Source organism: Chiloscyllium plagiosum, unplaced genomic scaffold, assembly GCF_037043375.1.
Source record: "Chiloscyllium plagiosum isolate Xiang-an unplaced genomic scaffold, Cpla_swu_hap1 HiC_scaffold_20, whole genome shotgun sequence".
Taxonomy (NCBI): Eukaryota; Metazoa; Chordata; class Chondrichthyes; order Orectolobiformes; family Hemiscylliidae; genus Chiloscyllium; species Chiloscyllium plagiosum.
The window spans coordinates 8,757,457-8,785,373 of record NW_028270158.1 but is presented as its reverse complement, the minus strand read 5'-3'; the positions used below and the strand labels follow the sequence as shown (position 1 = coordinate 8,785,373).

The 27,917-nt window shown below is 38.9% G+C and overlaps 1 protein-coding gene and 1 long non-coding RNA gene across 8 annotated transcripts in view; one reads left to right on the top strand and one right to left on the bottom strand.

Moving 5' to 3' along the window:
• Positions 1-27,917, bottom strand: part of LOC122560876 (bromodomain-containing protein 8) — a 91,762-nt gene that overhangs the window by 8,940 nt on the left and 54,905 nt on the right. For 5 of the 7 annotated variants that reach the window (XM_043712073.2, XM_087997637.1, XM_087997639.1 and 2 more), the window contains 5 exons: positions 15,834-16,148; positions 13,414-13,510; positions 10,250-10,296; positions 9,995-10,143; positions 172-240 (listed from right to left, as the gene is read on the bottom strand). In XM_043712073.2, the coding sequence (XP_043568008.2) occupies positions 172-240; positions 9,995-10,143; positions 10,250-10,296; positions 13,414-13,510; positions 15,834-16,148 (677 nt within the window). Of the gene's footprint in view, positions 1-171; positions 241-9,994; positions 10,144-10,249; positions 10,297-13,413; positions 13,511-15,833; positions 16,149-20,633; positions 22,589-27,917 lie in introns of those variants that run through there. The other 2 variants (XM_087997642.1, XM_087997641.1) reach the window with 1 other exon arrangement.
• On the top strand, positions 184-26,342 carry LOC148146564 (uncharacterized). The gene is made up of 5 exons (XR_015760526.1): positions 184-255; positions 16,055-16,174; positions 19,367-19,465; positions 20,332-20,497; positions 26,211-26,342. It is a non-coding gene; the product is annotated as an uncharacterized LOC148146564 (long non-coding RNA).

The window sequence follows — 27,917 nt, the reverse complement described above, 5'->3', positions numbered from 1 at the left end:
AAAATTTTCCTGAGGTGATGAAATAAATGGATGTAGAATCCATTAGAAAATCGTACTGGGTCTGTCAAACGAACCTGGTTACTGGACCAAGTCAAGCCTTCCCATTCTATATTTTTAATTTTCTTAATGTGTGTTTCAGGTGTATTCCTCTATGTTCCTGACGCTCCTTACCTATGGACTCGGCTGTGATATCCAGGAACACGTTCCTCAGTTACTGGGTTCAAAAACAGGCTCGCAAATCTGCAAATACCAGAGGTGATTAGCGCATTGAACACATTGCTACAAAAAATACCTGTTTTACATCTTTTGATCTAGAATGCAGAAACAACAAAGTTTGATTAAGATCCCAAATGTAGGGTGCTCATATAAATTAGAAAATACATAGCTTTATGAAGTTAGGACTGTTACACCCAGAACAGATAATACAAAGGGTGTACAATGTTACTCATTCTCTTCCTTCCTGTATGTGTCAGTTTCTGATTTTCTCTGTTACTCACTCGTTTCTTTTCTCTCTGCATCTTCTACTCTCTCTTGCTCTCTCTTTCTCTCTCACTATAAAGATAATTTTCCAAATTCAAAGTTTGAATGGAGGGCAGGCCAGACGTAATTTGGTTGTCATTTTAAAGTCATATATTCTGCTTTTATTTATATTTCCATTATAAGGTTCTATATCTGTAACTTAGTGGAACCTGTACATGTAAACTTGCATTCTGTAATGATACAGTTGTCAGTGATGATATCATAACATTCCACAGAAAGAAAGGTATAACTATGTATTTACAGAGAGTAGTTTCCTTTCACAAATAGAAATATTGGAAATTGAGAAAAAGGTGGACAGGTGTTGGAAGATCTCAGATTTTTAATAAGATAATTTTTAGATTTCCTGCAGTTGTGCACATAGGCAGTGCACATCATCTTAATAACATTTATAAAACTAGACCTTAAAGGGGCAGGTCATCTTACACAATTGCTCACAAACAAATGAATGCAATCTTTGTTACATAGATGCAATATTTACTTTCTTCATAAAATTTACTTTATCATGAGATCCACAAGTATAAAAAATAAAACAACATCTACCAACATCCTTATGGAAATGACCATACAATAGCCTGTTATGCTTGTTTGATGCTATTATAATAGGATTTCCCTTTTTAGGGCACTCAGTCCTTTATCACAAGTTTCAGTCATATACATCTCTAATACTGCACAATTTGATATTAAGTGGTTTGGGGCTCCCCTAACATTTGACTGATCTACACCAACAGTAAACTCCTCTGCACAACAACTAATAATATTAATGTCAAACCAACAGTCTAGTGTGACCTCCCTGGCATGAATGTTGTGTGCTGCAATGTTGATTTTTGAGTTGAAATACTCATTTTTAACACCAATAATGCACTCATTTTCAGATAAGTATAGTCAAGGAATTCCTGCCAATCACTGCCCATTCCTGATCATCATTACAAATGTTTACAGCGCAGGTACCATCCTTCCCCCTAGTCTGTGAAGTAGTCAGCCATCTCCACTCTGCTGAAAAAAAAGACCTTCATTGATATTTCCACTTGTGAACAGAAAAGTTGCTAACCTGACACGGAGTAGGGAACACCTTTTCCAACTCAATAGCTAGACAACTGCAAACTCCTACTCTGAGCAGCTAAACCACCACAGCACTCTTCTCCTCAGACCCCATGAGCTGACATCTTTCATATCTTTAAGGTTGTAAACACTTTTTTCTTGCTCACATCTTCAATGTGCCAGTTTACAGTTCATCTATTGACCCATATAACTGATGTTAAGATGAACAGTCAGAGCATAACCATCTTTTCTAACTCATTCTCATTATTCAAAGTTTGTGAGAAGATTTGTAGCTCGGGTGCTCGTTGTTGTGGTTCTGTTCGCCGAGCTGGGAATTTGTGTTGCAGACGTTTCGTCCCCTGTCTAGGTGACATCCTCAGTGCTTGGGAGCCTCCTGTGAAGCGCTTCTGTGATCTTTCCTCCAGCATTTGTAGTGGTTTGTATCTGCCGCTTCCAGTTATCAGTTCCAGCTGTCTGTTGCAGTGGCCGGTATATTGGGTCCAGGTCGATGTGCTTATTGATTGAATCTGTGGATGAGTGCCATGCCTCTAGGAATTCCCTGGCTGTTCTCTGTTTGGCTTGTCCTACAATAGTAGTGTTGTCCCAGTTGAATTCATGTTGCTTGTCATCTGTGTGTGTGGCTACTAAGGATAGCTGGTCGTGTCGTTTCGTGGCTAGTTGGTGTTCATGGATGCGGATCGTTAGCTGTCTTCCTGTTTGTCCTATGTAGTGTTTTGTGCAGTCCTTGCATGGGAACTACGAAAGCAACCACCCCAACACACACAAAAGAAGTTGCATCAAGACACTATTCAAAAGGGCCACAACATACTGCAGCACACCAGAACTGCAAAAAGAGGAAGAAGAACACCTATACATTGTATTCGCCAAAATCTGATACCCGCGCAATTTCATCAACAGATGCCTAAGGGAAAGACAATGGAACGAGGACATGCCGCAACCCAAAGGACTAACCACACTACCATACATCAAGAGCATTTCCGAATTGACAGCCAGACTACTGCGACCACTAGGACTCATAACAGCACACAAACCAACAGCCACTCTCAGACAACAACTCACCAGAACGAAGGACCCGATACCCAGCATGAGCAAAACCAATGTAGTGTACAAAATCCCATGCAAGGACTGCACAAAACACTACATAGGACAAACAGGAAGACAGCTAACGATCCGCATCCATGAACACCAACTAGCCACGAAACGACACGACCAACTATCCTTAGTAGCCACACATGCAGATGACAAGCAACATGAATTCGACTGGGACAACACTACTATTATAGGACAAGCCAAACAGAGAACAGCCAGGGAATTCCTAGAGGCATGGCACTCAACCACAGATTCAATTAATAAGCACATCGACCTGGACCCAATATACCGACCACTGCAGCGGACAGCTGGAACTGACAACCGGAAGCGGCAGATTCAAACCACTACAAATGCTGGAGGAAAGATCACAGAAGCGCTTTACAGGAGGCTCCCAAGCACTGAGGATGTCACCCAGACAGGGGACGAAACATCTGCAACACAAATTCCCAGCTCGGCGAACAGAATCATTCTCATTATTTCAAGCTCTGAAAAGCTTGCTCTATTCCTTTTAAAATCCTGATGAGCATCAAACAATTCCACCTTCATAATTCTGTAACTTTATGTTTTTCACTTTATCTCTTTCAGCTTTCATCATACCACCAATTTTCAACAAATTAATGCAATTTAGATTCTTTTGCTTGTGCACCTTTGCATGTGAGTGGATGAACTGCCAAAGCGGGCAGAGACAACTTACGCACCTCCATCACAGTGATTTTCCAAGCTGGCAAAATTGAGCTGAGAATGATAACTGGTGAAACATTAGTAATGAATGCACTGCAATAAGAACAAAGTGTTGGAGAAACCCAGCATATCTGGCTGCATCTGTGGTGAGAAATACAGTGTTAATGATTCATGTCCAATGACATTTTGAACACAAAACGCTAACTCCATAGATGCTGCCATACCAGAGTTTCTCCAGAGCACTTATCATTTTAGATTTCGGCATGCAATGCTTTGCTGTTATATGAATTAACTGAATTCAGTGCCTTCAGTGTGGCAATTCCTTTAATTTATCAGCACGATCTTCCAGTGCAGCTTGAGCCTTATCCCATGACTTAGCCAAATGGGCAGTACAGAAAGTCTGGTTAGCAGCTCAAATGATGTGGTCAGTTAACAGTAAGTGACAACATATGGGGACAAACAGTGCTTCAGATTTTATCAAGGCTCCAAACGTCAATGCTGGGAAGATAGAATGAAAGAAATGCCAGGCAAAAACAAAGTGAATAGTAAAAACAGGAACCCACCTGAAGGCAAGTGGAAAAATGGGCAGCTGTCGATAAATGCTGGCAAAGTGAAAATCAGCTGGAATTCAGCCAGGCCGTGAGCTCTGGATAATTACTACAGTGTCTGCTATTATGGTGATGTGTAAAATGTACATCCCAGGCATCACAGTCGTATGAGATTAATTGTAACATACGGATTTATTTTTCAGTTTTGTTTTCACTCTGACCTGTGGCTGGCTATCTCCTTCCACATGAGCAGCACTGTCCTTTTCCAATTCCTTTGAGCTGAAATCTGATCCTGGTCTGTACTTGTGGATCTGATAAACAGACTAGACTGGTAACTATACTAAAAAGAACATTCAATACAACGTGAATTAAAATACCTGAGATTATGTCTTATCTAAGCTGCTTAACTTTTTCAACAGATGTTCACCTTTAAATTCTTCATGTACCATGTATCACTGCAAAGCTGTGGAAATTGACTGGCAACGTATGCACAAAAGTAATGTGCAGTTCCTCATGCACCTTCTACATAGAACATAGAAGAATACAGCGCAGTACAGGCCCTTTGGCCCTCGATGTTGCGCCGATCCAAGTCCACCTAACCTACACTAGCCCACTATCCTCCATATGCCTATCCAATGCCCGCTTAAATGCCCATAAAGAGGGAGAGTCCACCACTGCTACTGGCAGGGCATTCCATGAACTCACGACTCGCTGAGTAAAGAACCTACCCCTAACATCTGTCCTATACCTACCACCCCTTAATTTAAAGTTATGCCCCCTCGTAATAGCTGACTCCATACATGGAAAAAGGTTCTCACGGTCAACCCTATCTAAACCCCTAATCATCTTGTACACCTCTATCAAGTCACCCCTAAACCTTCTTTTCTCCAATGAAAACAACCCCAAGTGCCTCAGCCTTTCCTCATATGATCTTCCTACCATACCAGGCAACATCCTGGTCAACCTCCTCTGCACCCGTTCCATGCCTCCACATTCTTCCTATAGTATGGCGACCAAAACTGCACACAATACTCCAGATGCGGCCGCACCAGAGTCTTATACAACTGCAACATGACCTCAGGACTCCGGAACTCAATTCCTCTACCAATAAAAGCCAGTACGCCATATGCCTTCTTCACCGCACTATTTACCTGGGTGGCAACTTTCAAAGATCAATGTTCTCCCTCTCAGAATACATTTTCGATTTGATTTATTTCCAATCCTCTGTCTTTTAAATCACTGAGCCAATCTGAGAGTGGAAAGGTGTAACCTTGAAAATCACTGACCACAACTGCCTCACATTCTACATAACTATGGAGAAGGAAAGGATTAGGCAGGATATTTAATCGGGGAAGAGGAAACTATGATGCGATTAGACATAAGTTAGGAAGCATGGACTGGGAGCAATTGTTCCATGGTAAAGGCACTATAGACATGTGGAGACTGTTTAAGGAACAGTTGTTGCAAGTGATGAATAAATATGTCCCTCTGAGAGGCAAGAAGGGGTAAGATAAAGGAACCTTGGAGGACGAGAGCGGTGGAGCTTCTCGTCAAAAGGAAGAAGGTAGCTTACTTAAGGTGGAGGAAGCTAGGGTCAAGCTCAGCTCTAGAGGATTACAGGCAGGCGAGGAAGGAGCTCAAAAATGGTCTGAGGAGAGCCAGGCGGGGGCATGAGAAAGGCTTGGCAGAACGGATTAGGGAGAACACAAAGGCATTTTACACTTATGTGAGGAATAAGAGAATGGTCAAAGAAAGAGTAGGGCCGATCAGGGATAGCGTAGGGAACTTGTGTGTGGAGTCTGAGAAGGTAGGGGAAGCCCTAAATGAGTTTTTTGCTTCTGTCTTTACGAAAGAAACGAACTTTGTAGTGAATGAAACCTTTGAAGAGCAGGTGTGCATGCTGGAATGGATAGAGATAGAGGAAGCTGATGTGCTGAAAATTTTGTCAAACATTAAGATTTACAAGTCGCCAGGCCCGGACCAGATTTGTCCTCGGCTGCTTTGGGAAACGAGAAATGCGATTGCTTCACCACTTGCGAAGATCTTTGCATCCTCGCTCTCCAATGGAGTCGTACCTGAGGACTGGAGAGAGGCAAATGTAATTCCTCTCTTCAAGAAAGGAAATGGGGAAATCCCCAGCAATTACAGACCAGTAAGTCTCACATCTGTCGTCTGCAAGGTGTTAGAAAGGATTCTGAGGGATAGGATGTTTGACCATCTGGAAGAGCATGTCTTGATTAAATGCAGTCAACATGGCTTTGTGAGAGGCAGGTCATGCCTCACAAACCTTATCGAGTTCTTTGAGGATGTGACTAGAAAAGTTGATGAGGGTTGAGCTGTGGATGTGGTGTATATGGATTTCAGCAAGGCATTTGATAAGGTTCCCCATGGTAGGCTCATTCAGAAGGTCAGGAGGAATGGGATACAGGGGAATTTAGCTGTCTGGATACAGAATTGGCTGACCAACAGAAGACATCGAGTGTAGTAGAAGAAAAATATTCTGCCTGGAAGTCTGTGGTGAGTGGTGTTCCACAGGGCTCTGTCCTTGGGCCTCTACTGTTTGTAATTTTTATTAATGACTTGGATGAGGGGATTGAAGGATGGGTCAGCAAGTTTGCAGACGACACAAAGTTTGGAGGTGTTGTTGACAGTATAGAGGGCTGTTGTAGGTTGCAGTGGGACATTGACAGGATGCAGAGATGGGCTGAGAGGTGGCAGATGGAGTTCAACCTGGATAAATGCGAGGTGATGCATTTTGGAAGGTCAAATTTGAAAGCTGAGTACAGGATTAAGGATAGGATTCTTGGCAGTGTGGAGGAACAGAGGGATCTTGGTGTGCAGGTACATAGATCCCTTAAAATGGTCACCCAAGTGGACAAGGTTGTTAAGAAAGCATATGGTGTTTTGGCTTTCATTAACAGGGGGAATTGAGTTTAAGAGTCGTGAGATCTTGTTGCAGCTCTATAAAACTTTGGTTAGACCGCACTTGGAATACTGCATCCAGTTCTGGTCGCCCTATTATAGGAAAGATGTGGATGCTTTGGAGAGGGTTCAGAGGAGGTTTACCAGGATGCTGCCTGGACTGGAGGGCTTATCTTATGAAGAGAGGTTGACTGAGCTCGGACTTTTTTCATTGGAGAAAAGGAGGAGGAGAGGGGACCTAATTGAGGTATACAAGATAATGAGAGGCATAGATAGAGTCGATAGCCAGAGACTATTTCCCAGAGCAGAAATGGCTAACACGAGGGATCATAGTTTTAAGCTGGTTGGAGGAAAGTATAGAGGGGATGTCAGAGGCGGGTTCTTTACACAGAGAGTTGAGAGAGCATGGAATGCGTTGCCAGCAGCAGTTGTGGAAGCAAGATCATTGGGGACATTTAAGAGACTGCTGGACATGCATATGGTCACAGAAATTTGAGGGTGAATACATGAGGATCAATGGTCGGCGCAACATCGTGGCTGAAGGGCTTGTTCTGTGCTGTACATTCTATGTTCTATGTATAACCAATTTTGTACTGTCCTTTACATTTGTAGCAAACAGTACTCAGAATTATTTCTATCCTTTCACTTTTATTCATCTTGCCAGTGTATGCACAAACTGCAGATAAGAGGAAAACAGGTCGGAGCCAGGAATTAAGAAGTACTTGAGAACAGCCTGTTAATGGGTTTGCCCGTAAAATTTGATTCTCTACTTTGGGAACCATCGACCTGCACTCTGCATTTTTTATAGCATCTTGGCTAATTCATCAAGTCAGCAAAACAGTGAGTCACAGGCATGAATACATGTCACAGTTAATGTGCCATCACTTTTGCTTTACTTCAGAATATTAAAGAACATGTATTTCAAGTGGTATGTTTCACTAGATACAATAATATTAATATTAGACAGAAACAAAAAAAAAATCTGTGGATACTGGAAATTTGAAACAAGACAAATTGCTGAGCTCAATGAAACATCACTTGTCCATTCTCTCCATAAGTTCTGCTTGTCACTTTTGATTCAATATCAAAAGAATTGTGTACGAACTATTGTGATAAACTTGTGTAATATGCACTTTACATTTAGAGATTTACATTTAAAGATGGAGCAGATAGGTCTTGGTTAGTCCTGTGAAGGTTTTTGTTTTAAGGAAAGGTCAGAAAGTCATCTGGACAATGCTATAAATACATTTTGAAAAAGAAATGTGACTTCAATTACCTGGGGAAACCCCTACAGTGTTAATGGATAAAAGATTTATACTGTGAAGTTTATGACAGGCAGTGTAAACACATAAAGGCAATTCCTTTCATTTTTACTTCAGAACAGAAGATTAAAGTTCTGAGCATAGAAGAAGTTAACATTCAGCTCAGATTAGAAAATATTTTCTCCAAGGAGTTCCAATCAAGGGAACCAGTCACCTCCACAGAAGTGATTTCCAGTTTGTGGAGCTTCCAAGCCAAGGGAGTTGGATGGAAGTTTTCAAGTTGTTAGAACTGAAAAAGTTTGGAAAATCGGAATTGAGAGAGGTGAATACCTGGGAACTCAAAATGAATTTTCACATTTAAGTACAGATTTAAGAAGCAGAGAACAGGGAGAAATTTCCCTAAGATTGAGTCTCTGTATTGGATAATATTGGATTAAAAAAGTTGAAATTTTGTTTTGATAGTAAAGAAATATATTTTGACTACGTGTATATAGTTTATTATTCAATGTAATAAACTCACGTTATTATAGAAGAACATCCATAGCCTCATGTGAATATGTTTGTGTCAAACCACTATGGTAATCAACTTAAAAAAAAATTAAACATCTGTTCTATTAAGTCAGGTTTAATTCTGCCTTTTCCACTATTAGCATCAGCTGGGATCATGATCCACTTTACATTCATTTTATGGCTGTACAAATAAGTTAGATTGCTAATTTGTTTATTTCTTACATTCCTTTCTGCTTAATGTCTGCCAAAAGCTCCACTACTGATGTACACATCCTACAAAATTTACAGAATTACATGACCATCTGGAATGTGCTTGCATCCAGATGAGCAAGAACAAAAACCTTCATAGGACTAACCAAGACCTATCTGCTCCATCTTTAAATGTAAATCTCTAAATGTAAAGTGCATATTACACAAGTTTATCACAATAGTTCGTACACAATTCTTTTGATATTGAAACAAAAGTGACAAGCAGAACTTATGGAGAGAATGGACAAGTGATGTTTCATTGAGCTCAGCAATTTGTCTTGTTTCAAATTTCCAGTATCCACAGATTTTTTTTTGTTTCTGTCTAATATTAATATTATTGTATCTAGTGAAACATACCACTTGAAATACATGTTCTTTAATATTCTGAAGTAAAGCAAGAATGATGACACATTAACTGTGACATGTATTCATGTAACTGAGGGGTAATTAGAATCTAACTTATACCTGAATAAAACCTTCTTAATCACAGGTGATAAAATTAATAACTGTACTTGTTCTTAAGACATGGAAGATTATTACAGTCTTGTTTTAGTGCAGAAATTCACCAAAGACCCCTAAACAGCATCTTCCATCTAAAAGACAAGGGCAGCAGAGATATGGGAACAGCATTACCTGCAAGCTCCCCTTCAAGTCACCTGCCATCGTGATTTGGAAATGTATCATTTTTCCTTCACTGTCGTTGGGTCAAAATTCTGAAATCCCCTCCCTTACGGGATTGTGGATCTACCTACAGAACATGGACTGCAGTGGTTCAAGGCAACAGTTCACCCCCACCTTCTCAAGGGCAACAAATGCTGGCCTAGCCAGTGACTCCCACATCCCTCCAGAGAATAAAATAATTATCGTTTAAAGTTATTAATTTAAGGTTATAATTGCTTTCGATTTGGGTTACATGTTTAATTTATTTTTATTTGTCCATGGGCTGTGGGCATTGCTAGTTAGGCCAGCATTTATTGCCCATCCTTAATGAGCGGGCAATTGACAGACAATATTAGCCAGGATTCTGGATTACTAGTCCAGTGAAGTTACCATTATGTCCCAAGTGATTGCTCTATTAAGACTGTGTACATAAAAGTCTACTGTAGCATACATTTACATTTTTAAGCCACTTACAGCTGGGAGGAAGTGTGACTGCTAGCTGCTGACTCATCCAAAATTAAAAACTGCTGGGAACTGAAGCTAACGTCACTCTCAGAGACAGACAGCTCTATACCAAATTCTGAAAGATCAACATCACAAAACTCTTCTTCACTTGTATCCTCCTGAAACGTGAGTCAAAAAGTCACAGTAAATATTATTCAAGCAGTTTTTGTATCTATGATGAACTTCACAATGTTCTTTATTCTAAAATTTATGTTGCAATCATACCTCAGGTAGACTTTCTCTCATTGTGTTGTGTTCTACTCTAGACACATCTGAAATATGAAGATAATAATGAATTTAACTAACCTAATCAACATTCTCAAGCAGCAAATATTCTGGTCCAAGCACATTTTTAAAAATCACAACATTGTACTGCTCCCGTGATGGAATAGTGTGTTAAGCACAGAATCAATGATCAGTCAATGTTGAGTACATTAGGGAGAAAATAATAGGTTTAACATCGATACGCTAGGGACAGGATAAAATGAAGTCCCTCTGCAGATGGTTTTATACTTAGGCTTAAACACATGTCATAAATGCCAGGGGTTACCACTGACCAATAACTGTACTGAATTAGCCATATAAATACTGCAGCTGCAAGAGCAGGTCAGAAGCTGAACATTCTGCACCAAGTACCTTACTTCTTGATTCTCCAAAGTCTATCCATTATCGACAAGGCACAAGTCAGGAGTGTAATGGAATACTCCCCACTTGCCTGCATGAGTGTAGCTTCAATAACACTCAAGAAGCTCAATATTGGGCGGCGCAGTGGTTAGCACTGTTGCCTCACAGCACCAGAGACCCGGGTTCAATTCCTGCCTCAGGCGACTGACTGTGTGGAGTTTGCACATTCTTTCCATGTCTGCGTGGGTTTCCTCTGGGTGCTCCGGTTTCCTCCCACAGTCCAAAAATGTGCAGGTTAGGTGAATTGGCCATGCTAAATTGGCCATAGTGTTAGGTGAAGGGGTGAAATGTTGGGGAATGGGTCTGGGTGGGTTGCGCTTCGGCGGGTCGGTGTGGACTTGTTGGGCTGAAGGGCCTGTTTCCACACTGTAAGTAATCTAATTATCCAGGACAAAGCAAATTTCTTGACTGGCAATCTATTCATTATCTTCAACATTCACTTCCTTCACCACTGGTGCACAGTGGCAATGTGTACCATCTATGAGATGCAATGCAATAACTCACCAAAACTACTTTGTGCACTTTCTAAACTAGTGATGTCTACCATTTAGAATGCCAAAGGTAGCAAATGCTTGGGAACACCAGCCCTTGCAAGTTCCTCTCAAAGCCACACATCATCTTAACTGAACCATTTTGTTGCTCTTTCACTGTAACTGGGTAAAGATCCTGTAACTCACTGGTTAACAGAACTGTTTCTCCCTGCACCTCAAGGACTGCAGCAGTTCAAGAAAGTAGCTCACCCTTTCCTTAAGGGCAATTAGGGATGAGCAATAAACATTAGCCTTACCAGCAACACCACATTTTACAAATAAGAAAAAGAAAAATGATAGGCAGGAGAGATTCTCAGTCAGCCGTGTGACGGAAAGAAATTGAAGTTTTTAAACCAGGCAACAACATGAATGTAAAAGTTTATGTTGCCATAGCAACTTGGAGTCCTTCTAACTCTGGGGATCCCATTTTTGCTGCAAAATTCCCCAACCTTTGTTCACCAGAAAAACAGCAGAGGACAGATTTTGTGTTCATTGTAGTGTTAGAATACCTGTGTACTTTTAATGTAGAATAAAGAGCCATTTACTGTGCTGTGACTGAACTAACTTGGCATTGTGTGTCTACTTGCAGCACACAGACTGCTTTCTCAAGGGCATCTAGGCATGGCTAATAGGGCTTTTGGCTGAAACGTCGATTCTCCTGTTGCCGCCTGACCTGCTGTGCTTTTCCAGCACCACACTCTTGGCTCTAATCTCCAGCACCTGCAGTACTCACTTTCGTCTATGGGTAATAATTGCTGGTCCAGTCAACAATGCCCACAATTGATATTTCTCTGCCTCATCCAGATGTTTTATTGCTGCATAAACTGCGACACTTGCAACATTGCATGTTAAATTCTGGTCTTTCTTTTGTGCTATGAGACAGATTCATTAAAAAAATGGATTGAGATTTCTCAGGTACATTTACCTCAGAATGGTGCTTCCCACGCTTTTGATTGCGATCCTATTTTGAGCATGAAAATTGCTGTGACCCCAGAACTAAGAGTGAGGCCACACTCTATTAAAAATGTGAGGACTGATAAAGGACTTGCAACTGAACTAACTTGGCATTGTGTGTCTACTTGCAGCACACAGAATGCTTTCTCAAGGGCAACTAGGCATGGCTAATAGGGCTTTTGGCCTATTAGCCAAATGGCCATAGGAGCCATTGCCGCCTCAGAAATTGCAACTCCAAAGCTTTAGCTCATGCTCTCCACTTGTGATCCATTCTTTGAGCAGACCTGACTTGCAACCTTTATAGCCTGTCTAGGTTTTCAAGAAAAACAATTTGAGAAACCATCACTTGGTTCACAATACTTCTTTTAAATTGACTCTTTTTAGTTAAATACAGGAAAGCACACCATGAACAATTGCCATTCCATGTGCAGAAGTGTGCTCCTTTTAAAAATTATGTAGCTTATAACCCTGTGGGCTTTATTCTTGTCCATCCATACTCAAAATAAGGTTTTAAAGCCTCAAAATAACTGAATGATATTTCAAGAATACCTGTCTATCCCCACATCATTATTCCACTTGGACGGACAGCCCACCATACAACCATCTCTAGTCAATGATACAGAAAACAAAGAGTACTTCATGATCTTAGTTTACACGTATCTCTAAACATTTTATCTTATTCTCAACCAAAAACTATGCAAATTTTATACTGGCTTTATTGGCGGTCATGTTTTACAACAACAACAAAAATAGTGTACCAGTTGTTGCAGTTCTAATTACACTGATGTTTCAATTGGATTGAAGAACAACTTCATATCGAGTGCAGCAGATATATACAGCATATATTCACCTTCAAATCATGGGAAAGGTAGCTTGTAGCATTGGAAAGCTAAAAATCTAGACTACGGAAAGGAACATCCCAAACTGTCAACATTAATCATGATACTTGGTTGATTACTGTATTGACTAATTCTTTGATATAAACTGTATATTCAGTTGTATCTGTCATTCCAAAATTGGAGAAGTAGGAGAGCTGTTGGAAAATTGCAATTGAGCAGCCTCTGCCAAAAACAGGAAATGGTATAAAAGGTCAAAAGATACCGATAAAGATGATGCTAAAGACTAATTTTGCCTAGTCTAAAATTTTGTGTTATTGATATTGCATAAAGTAACCTCACAACTGAAGGAAAGTATTGGCCAAATCTTACAGCAGTCACTTACCTAATTGTTCATTGCCTGTAATATCATGCTGTGTTTCTCCAAGAAGTGGCTCAGTCCTTGCGTAAAGGACAAGATAACTACAGCCACTGTCCAAGCACTACAGAAACAAGGAATAAAAAGCCATGGCATCAACAACATTTTGTTTGTTGCACATAAATTGTTTTTGATTGTATACGTGAGTACAGAAATAGTACTAATTTTTCATTATCATAGAGCGGCACGGTGGCACAGTGGTTAGCACTGCTGCCTCACAGCGCCAGAGACCCGGGTTCAATTCCCGCCTCAGGCGACTGACTGTGTGGAGATTGCACGTTCTCCCCGTGTCGGCGTGGGTTTCCTCCGGGTGCTCCGGTTTCCTCCCACAGTCCAAAGATGTGCAGGTCAGGTAAATTGGCCATGCTAAATTGCCCGTAGTGTTAGGTAAGGGGTAAATGTAGGGATATGGGTGGGTTGTGCTTCGGTGGTGTGGTGTGGACTTGTTGGTCCGAAGGGCCTGTTTCCACACTGTAAGTAATCTAATCTAGATGATTAATAAATTGAAATTATGTTTTAAATTTAGTTTTGACCAGGCAGAGAACCTTCAGCATAGTCACAGGTCCACAGTCAACAGATGGCCTGGAATCCATTCTGCATAAAGGTCACTTGACCCAAAGTGTTAATGCTGCTTTCTATCCACAGATGCTGCTAGACCTGCTGAGTTTTTCCAAGGAATTTCTGATTTTGTTTCTGATTTCCAGCATCCATAGTTCTTTAGTTTTTCAATAGCCTGAAATACTGGAAATCATGCTCTGGACTTAGGACTTGCATTGCTTACATAAACTTTCTTTTTGTTTGTCAAGTTGTGTTAAAATTCTGCTGAACTGCTGTTGGATACACCACACAACCTTGGATCATATCAGATATGTTCAAGCATGGAGAAAAGAGATGAATCCCAAGAGGAGCTAGCATTTGACCAAGTGTAGTATCAAGGAGTGCTGGCAAAAGTGGAGTCAGTGGGAATTGTTTGGGGGCAGGGGAAGTGCTCGTCAATGCGGGAGTCACATCTTGCACAAGAAAATGAACACATCTGCTGAAGACCAATCATCTTGACAGTATCTTTCAAACCAGTGACTTCTACCACCTACAGTAACAGATGAATGGGAATACCAATATTTGAAAATTACCCTCCAAATGCCATTGTGATTTGGAAATATTTTATCATTTCTTTACTATGTCAAAATCCTGGCATTCCAGTCATTTACATAAACAAGCTGGAAGTGAATATAGAAGGTATGGTTAGTAAGTTTGCAGGTGACATCAAAATTAGTGGTGTGGCGGATAGTGAAGGAGGTTACCTCAGAGTACCTTGGTCAGATGAGCCAATGGACCAATAAGTGGCAGGTAGAGAATAATTGAGATAAATGTGAGGTGTTGCATTTTGGTAAGGCAAACTAGGTCAGAACTTATACAGTTAATGTTAGGGTCCTGGGGAGTGTTGCTGAAGAATCAAACCAAGAGGTGCAGGTGCATAGCTTCTTGAAGATGAAGTCACAAGTAGACAGGGTAGTGAAGGCTGCATTTGGCATGCTTGCTTTTATCGGTCAGTGCATTGAGTACAGGAGTTGGGAGGTCATGTTGCAGGTGTACAGGGCAATGATGAGGCCAGTCTTAGAATACTGTGTTTAGTTCTGGTCTCTTTCCTATAGGAAGGATGTTGTGAAACTTGAAAGGGTTCAGAAAAGATTTACAAGTATATTGCCAGGCTTGGAAGGTTTCAGCAATGAAAGGTTGAATAGGCTTGGCCTTTCTACACCTGGAAAATCAGAGGCTGAGGGGTGACCTTATTGAGGTTTATAAAATTGTGAGTGGCATGGATAGGGTGAACAAACAAGGTATTTTTCCCAGAGTAGGGAAGTCCCGACTAGAGGATACAAGTCTAAGGTGAGAAGGGAAAAATTTAAAAGGGTCCTGAGGGGCAACATTTTCACGCAGAGGGTGGTGTGTGTATGGAAGGAGCTGTCAGAGGAAGTAGTGGAGGCTGGTACAGTTACAACATTTAAGACATCTGGATGAGTATATGAATAGGAAGGGTTTAGAGGGATATGGGCCAAATGGGATGAGATCAGTTTAGGATATCTGATGAGTGTTGGAACAAAGGGTCTGATTCCATGCTGTACAACTCTAGGTTCAGTCCTAACAATGCACAAAGAAAGTACTGTTATGTGATAAGGCCCCATTTAATCTTTAGAAGGCAAACTTTGATTCTCTGACTATGACTCTATGTAAGAACATGCAATCTAATAGGCTCACCAGGGTGCCCAAGAGGCATTTACATATATAGATGCAAATAAGCTCAAAGTGATAAAGAAAACTAACTGATCAAGTGATTTTCTTCCTTGCAAATCCCAAAATTTCAAGTTATTTCAATATTAATATCCTACCTCTGTTAAATTTTGTTCTGAATCCTTTTTTCTTTCTTCCACCTGCTCTATGGAAAGTGCTGTATGTTCACAACATTTTGGGTGCTCAGTCTCTACCTGTCCTGAACTTGTTTGTTCCATACGTATTTTCTTTGCCTCAGTTTTTTCCAGCAGTGAACTGTCAACATCAGTATTCCTTTTGCCCTCAACAAGTGATCTATCAAATTCTTCCTTGCATTTAGATTCTACGTACAGAGTCTGATGCTGAATTTTGTCTTGGTGCATTTCACTTCCTTGATCCTCATCACTGCCAATTTCAGCCTCCACCTCCACCGCCTATGGAATAAGTTAAGTTGAATACAGTAAGTTAAAAGAGTCTGAAATCCACAGTAATAATTGTTTTTACTTTTATGTTTACTAAAGCTTACTTCAGGTAAACAAAAAAATGAAAATCCAAGATTATTTGCCATTTGTTACAAAGAGACCATTATATTCCTTTCTGGTCACTGAATAACTTAATCTGTAAGGTTTTCTTCACCCAGCTTTACTTTGAATATTTAGACACCTTACTAAGAACATAAGAAATAGAATAAATAGGTCTTTTGGCTCTTCAACTCTACTCTGCCATTGGTGTCGATCATGGCTGATCTGATTGCCTCCTGAACTCCACATTCTTCCCTTGCAGATCTACAATTTGTATAGCTTAGCTTGGGTACATTCACTGACCCAGCTTCCACTGCTCTCTAGAGCAACGAACTCCAATGATTAACAGCCGGCCAAGAAAAGAATTCCTCATCTGCTTCTTCAATGAGACAAAGCTGATTCTGAAACTGTGCTATCCTTCTGCCCCCAACCCCCTGTCCTAGATACCATCATGAGGGAAACATCCTCTCAGTACTGACTGTATCAAACACCCTCAGAATCTAATACACATCAGTAAGGTTGTCTTTAATACTGTTCCAAACTCCTGAGAGTCTAGGTCCAACCTGCTCAATCTTTCCTCTAAGAAAAACCTTTATCAATCAATCAACCCAGTGAAAACACCTACAAGGCAAGTTCATTCCTGAATAAGGAAACCAAAATTGTACACAGTTATTTAATTGTGGTCACACCAATATCCTGTGCAATGGTAGCAAGGTACTTTATGTTCCATCTGTTTTACAATAAAGTCCAACAATTCCACCTGCCTTTTTTGTTATTTGCTGCACCCCATGCTAACTTTTTGTGATTTATACAAGAGAACATCCAGATTCCTCTGTATTGCAGCATTTTGCATATTTAAATAATATTCCACAGGAAGTGTGATGAGCAGTGGGATCCTTCCTGATTTGTGCACCTAGTATCAACAGTGCGCTCCCAAACAAGGAATGGGAGATGGCTGCAGAATAAAGCACCTTCTTTTCCAACTAAATGTCTCTGAATACCTTATACTCTACCACCTTTCCACACTAGCTACTCCCAAGACTTCGCAATGTTTGCTGATTTGCTGCCAAAGTACAAACAGAACATTTCTGTGGAACACACTACTGAGAATACGGCCAAGACTGTCAAAAATAGTTTCAACTGGCAGATTTTCCCTGTGCTTAGATTCCAGGGATGAAAAGGACGATGTCCCCATTTAGAGAGAATGTTTTTACTCCACAGGGAGTCTGCTATAATGTGCGTCAATATACCACAAATTTGTTCATGTGAAGGTCTGATGGTACAAGAGGTAAAGCTCCATTTAAATCTTGATCTTGCTGTTTAAAATACGTATTTTCTTATTAATACACTTCAGCGAAAGCACACAGTTTCATGTTTTGAACCCAAAAATCCACATTATAATAAACTTGCAGTGTATCTTTAATTGATCAGTCTGATAATACTGCCATGTAATATGTTGCATGCTTTATTTCAATCAAATAGTTAACCAGAAACACAAAATGAAAGTTTATATTTTAGAAGGCTATCAAGAAAATGTTGCATATTTAGCAAACGTTGTGACAAGGACACTACCTACTTCGTACAGTCCATTAATTCTAGTGACATTTTTTCTTCTTTAAAAAAAAATCTTTTAGATACAGTTGAATATCTACCATTAAATGGGAATAAAGCATTTTAAAAAATGCATTGCTGCATATTCACAAAAAGCTCTCTCACATTGTCCTTAATTATTGTACTGAACTATTCATCTACCTAGAGGAGTAGGGCAATTTAACATAATTCAAACCAATTTTAAAATATGAAAGGTCATGACAATTGCTTAAAAATTAAAGCATTTGCTCGCACAGCATCAGTTAAGCACAAAGGTATGAATATCTGTGTACAGTTGGATTGGATGTGACAATCAATTGATAACATTAAAAGAATAAGGAAGAACATCAATAACATTGTGTTTTGCTCAGCAAGGTAACAAATTGAATGAACAAGGTGGAGTTTTCTGCTTCAAGTGAATTTTGCAAATAACCCATCTTATTAAGTCTTAAAAATGTTTAATAAACATGAGGCTAGCCCATTAACAGCTTTACAAATGTTGTCAAATGCAACATTTAGAAGTGAAGTCAAATGCAACATTTACTACCATTTCAGTAAGATTATTTGAAATTTTCGAATACACTCATTATAAGATTATGAATACACTTAAAAAGCCATTAGGCTAACTTTGCCCCCAACATTTTCTTGCTAGAAAAATTGATTCATACATCTTGATGATCTCATGACCTTGCTATAATCTAGATAGTATGAACTTGTCAGTTAAACACTATCTATTTTCATTCAAACAAAGGGGAGAATGACTTTGAAACTACTGCAAGGGATACCTGAAGATATGTATATCAAATCAAATTATGCTTTCTGTATTACTGTAAACTTAGTTTTGCAATGTTAGCCTTCTCATCCAGGAACTCAAATGAGACAACTTATCTAATCTTTGTGGAATCTTGTTTTATCATTGACTTGAATTTAAAATTAAATTTGATAAATCCTTTATTTATAACTTGCCAGATGAAAAAGTTATTATAATGTGAACAATGATACTGCACAGATTATGAAATATCAAAAAATACCTTCATGGGATTGGTGCAATAAAACCATCTGATTGGTGCCTCAGTAATTTAATGATAGTAAACTCGTCAAAACAGAGCAGTCAGATTCAGATGACAAATGATCCAAAATATCCAAACTTCCAGCCCCTTAAAGGAGATCTCAAACCAGAAGGACAATTGATCTAAATGTCCATCAGCAGAGAAGTCATAATCAGCTTTACCTAGTGTGACCTTTTGTACTTTAAGATAAGCTCAAGGAATGGTAGGAGAAACCATGGCATCAAGAACCCTGGGGATTCAGTGGAGTCATGCAGATTAACACAGTCCAAATATTACAATAGCAAATATCATTTAGAAGACCTGTCCATATTGTTTGGGAAGGCAAGGGTACAAGAGATTCCTGTGTGTTCACTGGCTGCTGTAGAAGAATTACTCTGGTCTATGGTCAAAACATGGAAGAAATCACTAGAAAAGAAACTGCTTGAAAGTTAAATGGCTATCACATTCACAGAATGAACTTATTTTCAACAGCCAAGAAGGCACAGCATCAACGTGAAACAGTATTCCAAGGCTGGAAGTTCAAGAATTTAAGACTTTCCAATGGTTCTACTTGACTTGTCATCAAGTTCAGTTAAGTAAATACCAAAGCTGGGAGCGCCAGATAATCCGACATTTTGTGACTTTACTCAAGTTCTTTCCCACGGTGGGGCGGCACGGTGGCACAGTGGTTAGCACTGCTGCCTCACAGCACCAGAGACCCGGGTTCAATTCCCGACTCAGGCGACTGACTGTGTGGAGTTTGCACATTCTCCCCGTGTCTGCGTGGGTTTCCTCCGGGTGCTCCGGTTTCCTCCCACAGTCCAAAGATGTGCAGGTCAGGTGAATTGGCCATGCTAAAATGCCTGTAGTGTTAGGTAAAGGGGTAAATGTACGGGAATGGGAGGGTTACGCTTCGGCGGGTCGGTGTGGACTTGTTGGGCCGAAGGGCCTGTTTCCACACTGTAAGTAATCTAATCTAATCTAATATCAAAACCCATATGTATCCAAGGATTTTCTTTTGCTGAACTCAATCATTTAACACATGGCACAATGATGTTATAGGCATTGTACTGGTATGGAAAGTCTAACATTTCATCTAAATCACACTGATAAACTGCATTCTGGAACGTTTGATTTCAAATAAACGTGTTTTTGTGTAACTTCTGACCTTGCCCACCGCAGCCCAACACCAGCACATGTACATCACGGACAATGTAAAGTTGAACAATTTAGATTACAACCTCGGAATGTTCCAAAGTGTTTTACGACTAATGAAACACATTTGAAATGTAGTCAATGCTATAAATGGAAGACACAATTTGTACAAAGCAAGTTGCCGTTAACTGCCATGCGATAATGACTAAATCATGTTTTGAATGTAGGTTAAGGTATAGATATTGGATAGAACATATGGGTGAACTTCTTCTTCTTCAAAGTATTTCTCTGGGATATTTTAGGCTTACCTGCAGGAGCAGCTGGGGAGCATGCTTAACCTCTCATCTGAAAACTGGCAATACTTACAACCGTGTAACATCCTCCTCAGCACAACACTGGAATGTCTGCCTGGATCATGTATTGAAGTTTATACAGTGATATTTGAAATGACAGACTTCTTACTCAAAGGTGAGTGTTACTAGCTGAGATAATGGTGGCCCCAACATTCATTAAGCACAAACATTTCAGTTGGATGTGTGAGAAAGGTCAAGCCTCAGGGTGTGAATATGCAACACAACAGGTGAAAATCAGAATGGAAAAAGAACACAGCAGAGAATACTTTATTTATATTATATATTAAATCAACAGTTGTCACATCTGATAACAGTCACATCATGACGAATTGTAGCTATTGTACTATACTTAAAAATAGGGTCATATAAATAATACAGCATTTTAGGTAAAACTGCAGGATTTAATTTCTAATTTCTGTGCTCATATAGTGAAAATCACATGAACTAAAATGTTTAGATTCACAAAATGTTCTCCCCTTTACTTTCATGTGAATTTGCTTCTAATGGTCTCTGTTCAAATGAAATAGATGAAATCTATTACGAGCTATATTGCAGTGAACAACATGCAAGTTCAAGGGCAGCTGGAGGAATATAGGAAAATTCTGCATGTAGGTTTGCTCCCTGAGCTAGAAGGCTCATTTTCAGACGTTTCGTCACCATACTAGGTAACATCTTCAGTGAGCCTTCAGATGAAGCACTCGTGGTGTAGTTCGCTCTCTATTTATATGTTTGGGTTTCCTTGGGTTAGTAATGTCATTTCCTGTGGTGACATCATTTCCTATGGTGATGTAATTTCCTGATTTCCCCCCCCTCAGGGGTGGTAAATGGGATCAAAGTCAATGTGTTTGGTGATAGAGTTCCGGTTGAAATGCTATGCTTCTGAGAATTCTTGTGCGTGTCTCTGGCTTGCCCTACGATGTTGTCCCAGTTGAAGTGGTGTTCTTCCTCATCCATATGTAAGGATACTAGTGAGAGTGGGTCATGTATTTTTGTGGCTAGTTGATGGTCATGTATCCTGGTGGCTAGTTGATGGTCAAGTATCCTGGTGGCTAGTTTTCTGCCTGTTTGTCCAATGTAGTGTTTGTTACAGTCCTTGCAAGGTATTTTGTAAATTTTGTAAGGTATTCTACTGGAAGTTTTCTTTTGGTGATTATGTATCCAACAGGAGAGCCACAATATTGAAGATCTAAACATTTACCCACTTTTGGCATCTGGAGTAACAGCAAAAACCTTCAGATCAGCTATGGATGAGCACAAATTTCTTTAACTCGAGTCCAATAATGTCCCTTGATCCCAATTTCAGCTGTAGCTATTGCTGCATCAATCTGATACACCAACCATCCACATAAGATAATCAATTTAGTGAGTATTATTTGAAATTTAGTATTCTGCATCATGGCTTTTCAGTGAAAATTGGCTCTTTATAGTTAAGAGAGATCAAAGCTTATTCCGAGTAAAACACACAATGCTACTCAGGGTCCATGTAAATTAATGTTTGAAACGTTTCATGGCAAACCTCTAAACAAAATCAAATATTCTTTAAGTGTCTCTTTACTGGTAAACTTAGAAGAGAAAAGGCTATTATTTGAGACAAACAGGTGTTGCATCTATTCTATGCTTATTTATCTATTCAATTTATCTTAAGATTGCCCAAGTCTTGAAGACAGAGCTGAGGAACATTCAAATCAGTTCAAAGTTTCATATGTTTGTACAATGTACAAAACAGAGAGGTATTTACCCAAAGACCACTGTAGTGGCAATTCAACAAAAAACTGAAAACTGGTCTGCATAATCAAAAAAAATCTTAAAATGTTTAAGCATTACACACACAAAGATTGTGTTCTACATTATATAAGCAAAACTATTAAGTTCATCAAAATTAGCATACTTAATGCCAGTAAATACTAAAATAATTTCCCTACCTTAAATTGGAACTAAACAAAACTCAGTATCATGTAAATTCTTTGAAGCCATTACATTGTTAAAATAATTTTATTAAGCTCATACATTGTTCTCAGAACAAAGGCTGTACACTAGAAACAAGGCTGTACAATATAATTATCAATGCTGATGAAGACAGTACAGCTTCATTGATCTTTACACACAGTGCCAAACATTTCACATGTTCAAGTCTTACAGGAGACGGTCATTTCTTCATTTTCATATCTGCTTCAATAGCACAGCGACGTCCTCTTGTACCACCATCCTAATGGAAAGAATAATTACTCTTTTTCACTGCCTATTGGGAAATAATTAAGCATGTATAGTCGCAGAAGTTTTCAGACATTTCCGAACACTACATTTTGTCAGACAGATTGCACATGCGTTGGTAAAATAAATTGTCATAAAAATGAATTGGTACAAATAGTTTGCACCAAGTTATATTCTGCAGTACATGACGCAAAAAATATGGTATTCTATATTTGGAAATAAAGGCCAAAATATTTTCGGGGCGGCACGGTGGCTAGCACTGTTGCCTCACAGCGCTAGAGACCCAGGTTCAATTCCCGCCTCAGGCGACTGACTGTGTGGAGTTTGCACGTTCTCCCCGTGTCTGCGTGGGTTTCCTCCGGGTGCTCCGGTTTCCTCCCACAGTCCAAAGATGTGCAGGTCAGGTGAATTGGCCATGCTAAATTGCCCGTAGTGTTAGGTATGGGGTAAATGTAGGGGTATGGGTGGGTTGCGCTTCGGCGGGTCGGTGTGGACTTGTTGGGCCAAAGGGCCTGTTTCCACACTGTAATCTAATCTAATCTATAATCTAATCTAATCTAACAAAGATTCATGCACAGTATTACAGTAATAGCTCTGGAAAGAAGAATGGAAATGAAGACAGTGTTGAAATGAATTAATACAAGGCAGACAATCATGATGAACAGACTGAAATCTAATAACTTAAGCAGTATAAAAACATGAAAAATATTGGGAAACTCTTGTTGAAGAATCAACATCAAATAACAGTGAGAAACATCCTTGATACACAAAGCATTCTGAATGCCTAGCATCAATACATTCCATTTTCTTTTCAAAGAAATCCAAGCTGAATGCATTCCACTTACCTGGTAGCAGTAATTAACTGCTTTGTAGACATTGTTAACAGTATTTGTCATCAGCTGATTGCACAGCACTTACTGTTGATGGCTGAAATACATGGGGAAACTAGAAATGTCAACATAGGACAGCTTTTAAAGATATATCCCATTAATTGTTTTTGCAAAGCATATTTGAAAATCAATTATTGAATTAAATAGAAGTTTGTGTTTAAATTACCATTGTGCAATTGGTGAAATAAAAATAAATTTAGAACAGACAAAACGCGTAGATCTCCATGTATTTCAGCCATCTTTGTGACATGAGCTGATGACAAAAAACCTCTCCAAAGTAGTTAACTTCTGCAACCAGGTAAGAGGAAAATACCCACTCTGAAACTTCTGTATAGATGAAATGAATTAGTGCTAGGAACTAAGCATTGGAGTTGTGCTCTGAATATTTAAGAAAAAAAATTGGAAACCAAAGTTTTTATTTGACACTGAATCAGTAACCATTAGAATCTAGAAAAAAGGAATATATTAGCAATAACTTCAATGTGAGTGATTATTTTGCTTAATTGAAATATTTCTTCTGTACACAGGCATAAGCCATTAGTTGTAATATGTGTTAAATGTGTAGGATTGAAATATATTCAAATATTGTCACAAGTACACTTGGAAAATGTGGAGCTTTCTGGAGAAAAATCCAGGATGATAAATCATTCTGTTTAAAGCAGACCTTTATACAAAATACAACACAACACATAACAATAAGGCTCAAACTTGGATTTTAAGATTGTTGGACTTTAACCACAAAATAGGGCTCCTAAATCTAATACTATTTGCTTGACCAACTAGTAAAAGAATTTTCCAAATGTTAACAAACCTTTTGAATAGTCAGATGTCTTTATTGGGGTAGGCAGCATGGAAATCGATTTAAAGATTGATTTGCATGACTCACTCATTCCTGGAGCCATATTTCTCCACAGTCCCAAGTACAGTAATTCCCAAAACACTAGCTTACTTACATAAATAAGCATTTGCTATTTTACAAACTACCTTCATGTATTTATTTAATTTATTTTACTCAATTCTAGAAATCATCAGGTAAGGTGAAATATGAACAGAAAGGTTCAAATCCTCTCAATCGATTAGATGGAAAAATATTGTTTGATAGTATTAACACCTCAATCAAGATAAAAGACAAAATAACTTCATTAAAACATTCAGAGAATTTTAAATTATTAACTAGTCTATTTTTTTCTTCCCAGCTGCCTGACACATGGCAGCACAGCAATGATCAAAATTTTACATACATGAAGAAATTCTAAGAGTGAAATAAAATGAAATGATAATTTGTTTTCATTCCACTGATTCACAGGAGGTTGAATGCACTGGGGAGTGACCTGCACTGTCTACGCAGTCTGTCCAAAATATGAAACAGAACTTTGCAAATTACACCCCTGCTCTTCTCATATTACTAGAAAGCTTTCAATGTATCAATGCAAAACCATATGTTTAAAGTTATGTTCTGGATATAAGGACGAAGGTGGGTTAAGCAGCATTCTCATCCGCACTTATCTAGTGTACTTCTATGAATGGTCAGAAGGGATTATGTAGATTTAAGGAGTCCAGCTAGTGCTCAATAGAGAGATGAATTGATGATCTAAATTAAAATAAATGGGTTTAATTTTATAATCATTATAGAGATGAGATTGTAAGAATGGAAATTGAATATTCAGAGGTAATAGATTTTGAAATAATCAGCAGAAAGGAAAATGAGGTTGAGCAGCCCTTTTTAAAGAATGAAACTGATAATGAAGTGAGAAATGATCTTGACTTGAATGATCATGATATTGAATCAATCTGAGTAGAGATAAAACTAACAAGGGAAATAAGTTACTGTTGGGCATAAACAGTAGCTATACTGAAGGGTAAAGTATAAATCAAGAAAGAATGGAGGCTTGTAAGAAAGGTTCTGTAATTATTGTGAATTTAGTTTCCATATAGACTGAACAAAGTGGCAAATGTAGCCTTCAGGACATGTTAATGGTTGCATTCAGATTAATATGCTGTGGAACTAATCAGGGAACAGACTACTTGACATGTTGCAATGTGTAATAAAACAGAGTTAAGGAAAAATTAATGATCAAATTTCACATTCGGTTTGGGGGCTAGAAATTTGGGTTTGATTCTATTGTTGTAAATTTAAATAAAGCCAAGTACAAAGTTGTGAAGACATAACTAACTAGTCATTCCTCCTAATCAGTGAGGGTGATGCTCTTGAGAACTCCCACGAATAACGAAATTTGAGAGTGCGGAGCTTGTTCAAAAAAAAAGTTAAAATTGTGGATATGCGATTTCTGCCTGTGGATTTTGATTTTTGTTGCTACTTGGTTTCTTGGCACAGATAGGGCGAATTCACGATTCGTGATTCCATGGATACTGAGGATTTACTGTAATTAGCTAACATGAATTGGGAAAATAGATGAAAAAGATAAGCAGTAGCACATATTTAAATAGATATTTGATCATTCTCAACAAAGTCACATTCTATGGAAAAAGAAAAAAAGACTTCATATGTGGTTGGCCATAAAAATTTTGGGTTGATATCAAACTGAAAGAAACGTCATTCATTGCTGGAAAGGTTAGTGTACATCAGAAGATTCGGAGATTTTGAGAAACCAAATGAAGTTTTTTAAAAAAGGGGAAAACTTGAAATGAACCAGCAACAGATGCAAAACTTTTGTAAGTACACAGAAAAGGAAACTTGCAACTAAAGTAAATGTTGGTCTTTTACAGGATGAAACTAAATAATTAATAATGAGAATCGGTAAAGGCTTGGAAGTATTTATAGCGTCTTCTTCCAATGAAGGCAATGTAAAGTATCTCAATAACACGGACAACATCAAGAGCAAAGAAAGGGAAGAAATTCAAATAATGTTCACTTGAGGAAAAAGAGCTCAGCAAAATAATGAGACTAAATGTCGATGACTTCCCTGGACCTAATGGCCTATATCCTTAATCCCGGCAAGGAGGGGTCTCTTGAAAGTGTTTCTAGTGTTAATGAATGTGCTGGCTATACTGCTCTAAAATTCTTGAGATTCTAGAGAAGCCCCAGTGAATTTGAATATTGCAAATGTCTCTATTCAAGGAAGGATGGAATCAGAAAGCAGGTGACTGTAAGATAGTTATCCAAACATTTGTCATTGAGGAAATTCTGGATTTAATTATAAATCAGGCAATAGCTGGGGATTTACACAATCATAAAGGATTCAGAAACAATATGGCTTTATGAAAGGGTAACAGTGTTTGATGGACTTATTGGAGTTCTTTGACGATGTAAAGGTTGGGTTTGATGGACTTATTGGAGTTCTTTGACGATGTAAAGGGTGGGTCAGAAGATGTGGAGTATTTGGACTTCTGAAAGGCATTCAACAAGGTGTCATATAGAAAGTTATTGCAAAAAAAGTTTGTCACATTGGGGTTCAAATATTGGCAAAAATAAATTTAGCTAATAGACTATCTGAAAACAGACAGTAGAAACAAGTGGGTAATTTTCATGCTGCCACAACTTATAGCATATAGGGACAGCATATATCATAGCCAAATTTGCTGATGATATGAAGCTAATGCTAACGGATATGCAAAAGGCTAGGTGAGTTAGCAAAAATTTGGCAAATGGGAGTATAATGTCAGAAAATGGAAGGCTACTAACTTTGATAGGAAGAATAGAAAATATATTATTTAAATGAAGAGTGACTACAAATTGCCTTGGTACAGAGGGATTTGTGTACTTGCACACAAAATATTAGAACTTAACATATAGGCACAGCAAGTAATTATAAGGCAAATAAAATCTAAGACAAAAGAGGAATATGAAGCCATTCCACCCACTAAGTCTGCTCTGTCACTTAATCATGGCTGATGTGTTTCTCAACGCCACTCTCCTACCTTCTCCCCATAACCCTTGATCCCCTTGTCAATCAAGAACGTACCTATCTCTGTCTTAAACACATCAATGACTTGGCCCCCACAGCACTCCGTGGCAATGAGTTGTACAATCAACCACCATCTAGCTGAAAAAAATTCTCATCTCAGTTCTAAAGGGTCAACTCTTCACTGAGGTTGTGTCCTCAGGTCCTAGTTTCTCCTACTTGTGGAAACATCCTTTTCGTATCCACTCTATCTAAGCCTTCCAGTATTCTGCAAGTTTCAATGAGATCCCCGCTCATCCTTCTAAACTCCATCAATTATAGACTCAGTCCTCAATTGCTCCTCAGTTGACAAGCATCCAACCACCTTTCTATTATCTGCAAATGTAGCAGCTATGCCCTCAAATCCTTTGTTCAGATCATTAAGGTATAATGTGAATAGTCATGGTTCCAGTACGGACCCCTGCAGTCCACAAGTCACCAACTTCCAAATAAGACACACCCCTTCATCCCAAGTTTCTGCCTTCTGCCAGTCAGCCAATCTATTCATGTCAGTACCTTGCCCTGAACAACA